Source organism: Lygodium microphyllum, chromosome 5 (assembly GCF_053477565.2).
Source record: "Lygodium microphyllum isolate KBCC chromosome 5, Lygodium_microphyllum_v1.1.10, whole genome shotgun sequence".
NCBI classification, from domain to species: Eukaryota; Viridiplantae; Streptophyta; class Polypodiopsida; order Schizaeales; family Lygodiaceae; genus Lygodium; species Lygodium microphyllum.
Window position 1 is genome coordinate 40,381,663 of NC_141139.1, and position 9,785 is coordinate 40,391,447.

Sequence of the window (9,785 nt, forward strand, 5' to 3'; positions counted from 1 at the left end):
TCATCATCATCATGCAAATAATTAGAACTTCTGAGGCGGCTACCTATCAAGATACTGATATGTTTGATCTGAAGATGGTTGGACATGCCATTTGATATGTGTTAGACTGCGTAATTATGTTTCAATATTGTTAAGATGCGAAGATGCTTGATGGAAAGGTGGACAGCATGCATGCACTTGATGCAATCAGAATATACAGATGTCTGATCTGAAGATGGACATGCAATGCAATTCATGTGAATCAGATTACTGTCAGAATGATTTGCCAAAAATTGAGCCTTTCCTACTCAGCACAAAAGAGGATCCTTTTGTATATTATGTCCTGATCAGTCATTTCCTTTAAATTGTTTGTTGTTTTTGCAATATGCACTGATTTGGATTGGTGGATTTTTGGGTTTTATATATACATACATGTGTGTGTGTGTGTGTGTGTGTGTGTGTGTGTGTGTGTAGAGAGAGAGAGAATACAATCACTCCTTTCCTTCCTCTGACACACAGTCCAAAACTTCAAAGAAGAAAGCTGATTCAGCCTGTGCACAAAATTGCTGACTGTTTATATGCCTCTCTCTCTCTCTCTCTCTCTCTCTCTCTCTCTCTCTCTCTCTCTCTCTCTATATATATATATATATATATATATATATATATATATATATATATATATATATATCTGTATGTATGTATTTAAGAGAGGAAACTGCAGATAATTATCCTCCTACAATTTTGTTTTTATGGCTTATGAAGACTTTTTCAAGGAGGTGAAACAAGAAGCAAATTACCACTAACTTTTAACCTTCTAGTGCACCAATCTATTGACTTATTTAGCCATTCATCTGTTTCATATTGCTCACTCTAACACAGAGACAGAGACACAGAGAGAGAGAGAGAGAGAGAGAGAGAGAGTCAGTTTCTCACTTGTCTTGTTTGCTCCCTGTGTGTTCTCTCCTTTGCCATCTACACCATGGCTCTTCGTCTTCTGCTGCTGGCCCTCAGTCTCGTGTCCCTTCTTTCAGCAAGCTCAGGTAAACCCTCACACAATCCCCGACATCACCCGGACACGCTCTTTGTCTTCAATTTGTGGCGTTCTTGTCTTAATCTCTGCTTTACATGCAAACATCCGAGATGCGTGCGTGTACCGTTAGACAGTCTCACACTACATTCGGCATCGTCAGAGCCTTCTTGACTTGATGGTGAAGAGGGCTTTCATTTGCTTCTAGACTGTCAGAGGCTGCAATTTGATTGTAAATTGGGATGTGGGATTGCACAATGCAGCTTATTAGAGATAAACTGGGTTCTGTTTGTTTGAAACATTATTGGTAGTGAGCTAAGCTGTTGAGCAATCTAACCCTTTCATTTCCCTGGATGTTTTCTGCAGCCCACAATAATGACCAAGCTACATCAAGTGTAAGTTGAAGCTCTCTCTCTCTCTCTCTCTCTCTCTCTCATCTGTGATGGATGCAGCATTCCTTGCCAATCCAGTCAAGATCTTTCTTAAGCCTCATACAAACCAGGGAATAGAATCTCAGAGTTCCCTTCTTGTAAGCAGGGACCCTATGGTTCCATTCTTGTAAGATGAAACCCAGATTGACAAAACGTTGAATTGCCATGCTTCACAGTAAGTTTTACACAAATTCCCACTATAGTTCCCACATTGTGAATTCCGACAACATCATAAGCTTCTGCTCGTCGGGAGGTGCCGCACACCTCGCAAGGTGCAGTTGGGGGCCTGGGGGCTGCCAGACCCAGAACTAGGCGTGTGGTGCCTCTGGAGCAGAAGCTCATGATATTGAAACACTACAAAAAAAAGACAAGGGAAAAGAGCCCTTTCCTGTAACCTGAAACACTACAATGAAGCTCATGATGTTAAGACACTAACATGGAAAGACAAGGGAGAAGAGCACCTTCCTGTAACATGAAAGCAAAAATGAAAGAATGTTGAATTGCCATGTTTTTCCTGAATTACCATCATTCCAAGGACCTTAGTTGTCACTGATCTTGATGGAGATCGCACCTCTAAATTCAAGATGAAAGAATTACCATCTTGTTTTCTGTTAATCCTAAGGAACTGATTGAAATCCCTGCTATTGTTACTGATATAAGCAGCAGCAGCAGCAGCAGCCAAGCATGGGCCAGAAGCTCTGGTGTGTGGCCAAGCCCTCAGTGCCGGAGCAGATACTGGCAGCTAACTTGAATTTCGCATGCGGGGAGGGCGGAGCTGACTGCTCTGCACTCCAAGCTGGGCAGCCATGCTACTCACCCAATACAGTCATTGCCCATGCCTCCTATGCCATGAACAAGTACTATCAGGCGCACGGCCGCAACTGGTGGAACTGCTACTTCCAAAACAGTGGCCTTGTGGTCTTCACTGACCCCAGTAAGTCTTCTGTTCTGGACTCTCGCTGCATGTTGCCTCTTGTCAGAAAGTCTTGAATAGCATCTATAGATGTATGGATTTGGTCCACTCATTGGGCCCATATCATTCATTCCTGTCAGGCATGTCATCATCTCACATTGATAAACACCAAAGAAGTGTTAGATGTGCATTTGATCCATTTCTTTCATCTTTGATTGGGTATGTAATTGGCCCCTTCATGCCTTTCCTGTATGTCATCTACCTCCTGTGATACTCATCAAGTGTGAGATGAGATGTTGCCTCTTGTCAGAAGTCTTGGATAGCATGTGTACATGTATGGATATGGTTCAGTCATTGGGCCCTTACCATTCATTCCTGTCAGGCATGTCATCATCTCACACTTGATAACCATCATAGTGTAAGATGTGCATCTGATCCATGTTTTTCATCTCTGATTGGGCATGTATGGATATGGTTCATTCATCTCTTTCCTGTATGTCATCTCACACTTCACACTCGCCCCAAGTTGTATGCTTTTGCCCCATTCTTTTGTGTCATATGTGTCATCTCTGATTTGCTATGTTGTGAACAGTCAAAATTAGACAATTTGCCGTGTGATGAACAATCAAAATTAGACCATTTGCTATGTGATGAACAATCAAAATTAGACCATCCGGTGCTTTCATATATGTCATCTAGCATGTAATGAACAATCAAAGTGTGGGATGTATGCATTTACTCGGTAGCATCTCTGTCACATATGTCATCCCTGATTTGGTAACTCTGCTTCGTCCACTAAACATTCATGCATGTGTGTGAACCCGCTGCAGGTTATGGAGACTGCATCTACCCCCCTCAGTAGGGTATCAGCAAGCAAAGCCTAAGATCCTGACAACCTTCGAGCCATTCTTCTCCTATTATATGGCTTTTCACAATCAAATAAGCTTCATAACTTGTGTATTTGCCTGCTGCAAAGCCAGGAATGCAGCCAAGCTGGTACATACTAAAAAGCTTACCAGCAGTAGTAACTTGTTCTTCTACTTGCATCCTATCTGTGTATCAAGCCTAACCAGTATCAGAGGACCTCTAAGTTGTCTATCCTCCCCAATTTTGTTATTAGGATTTGATATTCCCCTTACCACCTTTGATGCATCATTTAAAATCTCCTGCTAGACTAAATGCGCTTAGCCTCTACCATATCAAAGCATATTCTCTCTCTCTCTCTCTCTCTTTTGAGGTTGTAAGACCTATGGTAATGCAAGTATTATTGATTAAAAATATAGTCTCCTTAAGTGATAATTGTTGGAACAAGCAAACCCTAGGAGCCAGCTATAATACATCCAAGCATGCACTCTTCTTCATGCTATTTCTCATGACCTAAATTGCATGAAGAGGGGAATATCCACTATAAATACCATACAAAGTTGTGAGATCATAGGACATGTAACAGGGGTGCTATGGGGCCTAGGAAAACTTAGATAAAAGAGATTGTTGTACTTTATGGAATCAAGATGCTAATATTATAGGTGTACTTATTTTGGCATCATGAGTAGGACCCAAATGGTCAACTCTAATGAAGTAACATTAGTTGGTGAACCTTAGGGCTAATGAGTAAGTGGATCATTAATGAAATAGTAGTTAGGTAGTGACAAATTTTATCTTCACATGCCTTGTGAGGGCATTCCATTGCTCAATCACAACCATTAGGCTTTTCTTTTCTTTTCTTTACTTTTCTTTTGTTTATGGTATCTTCTACTTAGTCATGGACAACATGGGTATTCTTACATCTTCCTTATCACTTGCTATGTTCCTCCTCCTTGCTCATTTATTTCTCCTCTTAAAAGCTTATTCAAGTTACATCAACATAGAAAATTATTAATATTAGAAGTCATTGATAGTGATGAAAACAATATTGCAAGCATTGAAGCATAATGCCATCAATGTCATGAGCATTGTTTTTGTCAAATAAAAAAAGAAAATATATTTATAAATAAATATGTTTTGAAAGTGAGAAGCATTGGAGATGCCTTAGCAGCTATTGGTGCAATACTTGATGATAATGATTTGGTATTATCTACTTTGGATGGTCTTAATAATAAAAATTGTTTATTACTTTTGTGTATATATGAAAGTCGTTTTTAGTTTTTGATGAGTTGGTCTCTCTCATGACATATTATGGTCAATTATATAGAGCCTATCTATGTGCATCAAGGTAATGTAGGTGTTTGTGCTTTTTACTCTTCTCTAAAGCCTCGAGGATTCTTATTTGCGTTTTAATCATGTTATTATTGTGTAATGCATAAAATATGTTTTTTGGAAACTCACTCATTTAAGTGCATGCACGCTTGGATGAGCTACAAAACGGGATGGAGATTGAGGAGCCAACTAAAGGGAGTGAGTCCTAAAGTGGAAGCATGAAGCGGAAGTAAGAGCTATGGTGGAAGGAGTAAGACCTAGAGAGAGAGAGAGAGAGAGAGAGAGAGAGATACACACACACACACACATGCACACACACAACTTGTGGAAACTCTAATAGGCACAATGTGTGACCAATCTTCTCTTCATTGAATTGTCGCTGAAAAAATAAAGAATGAAGTGACAATGATGGGTGCCCACCACTTGCAATGTGTAATGTGTGGGTAACTAATGTATGGTGCGAGTACTATCAATAATAACTAATACATGGGTGGCTAGGCATATGCGTCTTTATCCTCAACAACCTCCCACTTAAAGGTGAATGTGCCCCTAGTGAGGAGAGGATAAGAAATAATTAACAAAGTACAATTGTACATAAGTGCAACGGGATGAGAAAAGACGTCATCTCATCCAATGCCCATCAACTTTCTAAGGAAAGGCAAAACGCTCCACTGAGAGACTTTTAGTGAGTAGATCTAGAGGATTTTGGTCAGTTGAGATCTTGACAAGCTCAATGGAGTTGTCCTCAATGACCTCTCGAATAAAGTGGTAACACTCATAGAATTCGAATGCAGTTTAGGGACCTCACCAATAATGCCAAGGTCCTACCACCAAGTAGCCTAACCAGAGAGCCTCCTTGCAAACCTCAGTGGGCTACAACATACTTTGCCTCTATAGTAGATAGGGCAATGCATTTTTGTACCTTGGACATCCAAGAAATAGTACCTTCAGCAAAGGTAAAGACATACCTAAAGGTGGACTTCTTACTATCTACATACCCTGCTGCATAATTAGAGTCAATGTACCCCATGACTCTAGTATCTTGACCACCATAATAGATACACATAGCTAATGTTTCCTTCAAGTACCTCATGATACCCTTGACAGCATCCCAATGCAGTCGACCATGTAGCCATATAGTGTGCCACAACTCCCACTACAAATGCTATGTCAGGGCGAGTGGCTGTCATGGCACTTCTTACTATCTACATACCCTGCTGCATAATCAGAGTCAATGTACCCCATGACTCTGGTATCTTGGCCACCATAATAGATGCACATAGCTAATGTTTCCCTCAAGTACCTCATGATACCCTTGACGGCATCCCAATGCCGTCGACCATGTGGCCATATAGTGTGCCACAACTCCCACTACAAATGCTACGTCAGGGCAAGTGGCTATCATGGCATACATTAAATTGCCCACTACAAATGCATAAGAGATCTTGGCCATCTCAACCTTCTGCTCATTAAATTGCAGACAATCGGCCTAAGTAATCTTCACATGAGAAGGTAAAGGATAGCCATTAGGCTTAACATCATGCAGATGAAACCGCTCAAGGACCTTTTAGATATACTCCTTTCTGTGATAAGAAAAGGAGTCCCTTAGAGCAATCGCGTATAATGCCCATCCCAAGAATATATGAGTCTTGTCCCATGTCCTTCATCTCAAAGTTCTTCTTAAGCTCACCATTCAAGGCATCTAGCCCATCATGAGTACTCCCAACAATCAGCATATCATCCACATAGAGGATCAAAATCATAATGTTGTCATCACAAGGCTCCTTCTATATAAACATGGATCCATATCATTACATGAATATCCCTATGAATGCACAAAAGCATCAAACTTATAGTACCATTCCCTGCCAAGTTCTGCAAAGTCCTTAGGCTGCTCTATGTAAATCTCATCATGCAAGTCCCCATAAAGAAAAGCTATCTTAATATCCATCTGATAAAGATCTAAGTCAAGCTGAGTAACCAAGGCTAGTACCAAGTGTAGAGTAGTTATTTTCACAATAGGAGAAAAGACTTCATAAAAGTCCACACCATGCTCTTGTTTGAAACCCGTTGCAACCAATTTGGCCTTGTATGTCAGTTTGGAGTATCCAAGGGTACTTTTTAACTTGTACATCCACTTGCATGGCAAAGCACGCTTCACTAGGCAAAGGAACCAAATCTCACATATGATTTTTTTTAAGTGAGTCATACTCTAACTGCATGGCCCTCTCCCAAGATTGACTATTACCTCTACGCATTGCCTCATCATAAGTAAGAGGCTTAGTAGTATTCGTCACTATAACATATTTCATAGAGGGCTCAAACTGCATAGTAGGCTAACGTCTATCTCTAGTAGACTGTCTCAAAATAGATTGTCGAGCCTATACATCCTGTGTAGCATTAGGGACCACCTGGGCCACTGGAGCATTAGCTATTGCTCCTTTACAGGTTGTCTAGTTGGTTGTACAGTAGCAGGAGGCTCCTCTTGAAATATCATCATTCATACCTCAATGACATGCTCAGGTTGCTTATGCATTTTCTCATCATGAAAAACAACATTATGGTTGTGAATAATCTTCCAAGCCTATGAATCCCATAACCGATAGTCCAAGAAAGATGCATTTCTTAGACTTAGGATCTAGCTTATTGTGCTTGTCCTTGGAAACATGGTAGAAAGTCTCACAACCAAAGACATGCAAATGAGCATATAAGGGAGGTTTTCCAAATCATACCTCCTTTGTAACCTAATATTCAAGAGCAGTACATGGAGACCAATTGATCAAGTGTACAACAGTAGTAACTGCCTCAGCCTAAAAATGTTGTGGTAAGCCTATTTGGCTAAGCATGCTGTATTGTTGCTAGAGATAGGAGATGGAAGAGAAGAAAAAGAATAGACAAGAGGTAAACACGACAAAGACAAAGCATAATGAATTGAATCAATATGTATTGATTGAACCTGAAATCCTTTGTATGACACTACTCAAACACAATCTCCAGGCATCAGATTTCCTGGAGCTTCCTTATAGAACAAAAACATGCATCAAAATAGCAGCTCCTTCTCTGTTGCTCGGAACCCAAATATGATGGCCCCATTGGCTTCGAAAGGGGGTAAAACTGCAAGATTCCTGCTTAGGAATCTCCCAGTTCACTCCTTCTTCTTCCAGTTCAAAGTGTAGTTTTCAGCCTGTGAACAACGATCGCGACGCACATGATTTCGTCCCTCTTTCTTTTTTGTGAAAAAACCAATAACTGGGCGAAAAAGCAACTTGCTTTTTGCATGCCATCCTAATCTAGAAGCTTTTTTAACTTTTTTGGGTTTTTATAGTAAATAATATCAAAAATATGCTAAAATTATCCAAAAATCTAGTATTTTTGGATAATCTATGCCACGAACGCTAGCACTAATGACTCATATCACATTGACTCTCTACAGTAATAAGAAAGTCGGATGATGATGCACTCTAGATTTTTTCACACCGTGTCCGCGTAGTGGCACGACAACGTCATTACCCAAATGGATAGATCCAATCAAACTACGATAGGAGTGGAACCACTCTCTATGAGGGGTCACATGAAAGGAAGCCCTTGAATCTATCAGCCAATACTGAGTATACCCTAACAAAGCATTAATCAGCTGTGAGGTATCAAGAGAAGAAACTACAAGTATAAAAACATCATTAGAATTAGTTTGCATGGTATTAATCTCTTCAATCTTAACATTGGACTTGCTAGAAATAATGCTATAATCATCATTTTTATCCTGTACTTTACCCTTGCCCTTTTTCTTGCACTTGTCATTACACATTTTATGGCACATTTGCCAAATATGTCCTAGTTTTCCACAGTAATGACAAGTCAATGAGGACTTACAGCCATGGGACTTATGCGAGACTATCCATGTGACTGAGAAATGAGACTGCTAAGAGTCTCTCCCACAACAGGCATTACTGCTCCTACCATTATTTCCTCTAACTATCAAAGCATAAGAGATATGGGAAGCATTGACATTCTTTCTGTTAACCTCTTTATTCAAGAGTGCACCCTCTACATCATGTAACTTTAGCCCATCAGTAGTAGCATGTTTATATACACAGTAGTACAAAATGTATCCCATGATTCAAGCAATGTAACCACAAGGAACAAAAGGGGGGAAGGCTACGCTTGAATTCAATCCCCCATGCAAAGACAAATGGCTGAGAACGGAATGAAACTCATTTAAGTGGGATGACATGAAAGTGCCCTCCTTTATGCAAAGGTCCATGAGTTGCTTTAGCCAATACATCTAAGAAACAAAGCTCTACTTATCATAGACATTGCGAATATTATCCCATAAGTCCCATGCAAACTTCCCATAAGAGAAAAACAACATTATAGAACACCTGCTTAGAGAGGGACAAAATGATGGTAGACTTACATACCTCATCCAATTCAGCCCAATCCTCTACATCAATATGTTCAGGCTTAACACCCTCATGTTTCAAAGGCTTAATTTGCATTTTTTGCACTAAAAATTTCCAGATTTGGACCTTTGAATAGTTGTAGTTGGTGCCATCCAACTTGTCAATATTAAAGATAGCACTATCATTGGAACCAATAGCCATACTAAGGCCAAGTAAATGCACAAAAGGGTAGAACATGCTACTATAATAACCTACAAATCAACCCCAAAACCTCACCATATCAAGTTGAAAATAAGGGAAACTGCCAAAATAGTGAGCTATCCACAAACTAATGTAAAAGGCGATCGAATGGGGGTGACTCCTCATATAAATAGTGCAATAAACTACAATTACAACATGTTGAAAATGAATTTCAATAGTAAGAAATCAATGCAAAAGAGGGGCACTCACTAATACAAGACAAATTGCAACTACTAGGAAATAGCTACAACAACCGGCAGTGAGTGAATATATGACTAGTTTCAAGAACTATCAAAGGATTAATGTGTCACACTGAGATATATCCTACCATAACCATCATACATAGAGTAGGTCTCACGTGTAATAAAAGAGACCAACCAAAGGCACAACGGACTGAGCAATGTAACAGAACTTTACTGCATAGCCAACCAAAATGCATACATCATTGACAACATTGTAACAAAGAAAGGTGCTAGCCCAAAATCAATGTCAGATCAGCCCATTAAGCATCAACTACAAAAGAGGCTTAGATCACATTCCATCATGAAATACCTTATCAAATGGGAAGAGTTGCCATTGGGAGAAGATATATGGAAGTA

General features: G+C 39.8%; 1 protein-coding gene across 2 annotated transcripts; it reads left to right on the plus strand.

The window, feature by feature from the left end:
- The first annotated feature begins 791 nt into the window (after positions 1-791).
- On the plus strand, positions 792-4,142 carry LOC148035723 (major pollen allergen Ole e 10-like). Of its 2 annotated transcripts, none has more exons than XM_087677742.1 (4): positions 792-1,019; positions 1,373-1,401; positions 2,098-2,371; positions 3,181-4,142. In XM_087677742.1, exons 1-4 carry the CDS (start codon positions 959-961, stop codon positions 3,210-3,212), a joined length of 396 nt encoding a protein of 131 aa, XP_087533868.1. In that variant the 5' UTR covers positions 792-958; the 3' UTR covers positions 3,213-4,142. The 2 variants fall into 2 exon arrangements, with proteins under 2 accessions (XP_087533868.1, XP_087533869.1); XM_087677743.1 differs by having other exon boundaries at positions 808-1,019; positions 2,101-2,371; positions 3,181-4,136.
- Positions 4,143-9,785: the final 5,643 nt, after the last annotated feature.

Coding starts and splice junctions, on each gene's coding strand:
- LOC148035723 (XM_087677742.1), top strand. CDS start 959: ATGGCTCTTCGTCTTCTGCTGCTGGCCCTCAGTCTCGTGTCCCTTCTT. Junction 1,020..1,372: donor CCTTCTTTCAGCAAGCTCAG/GTAAACCCTCAC, acceptor TGTTTTCTGCAG/CCCACAATAATGACCAAGCT. Junction 2,372..3,180: donor TGTGGTCTTCACTGACCCCA/GTAAGTCTTCTG, acceptor AACCCGCTGCAG/GTTATGGAGACTGCATCTAC.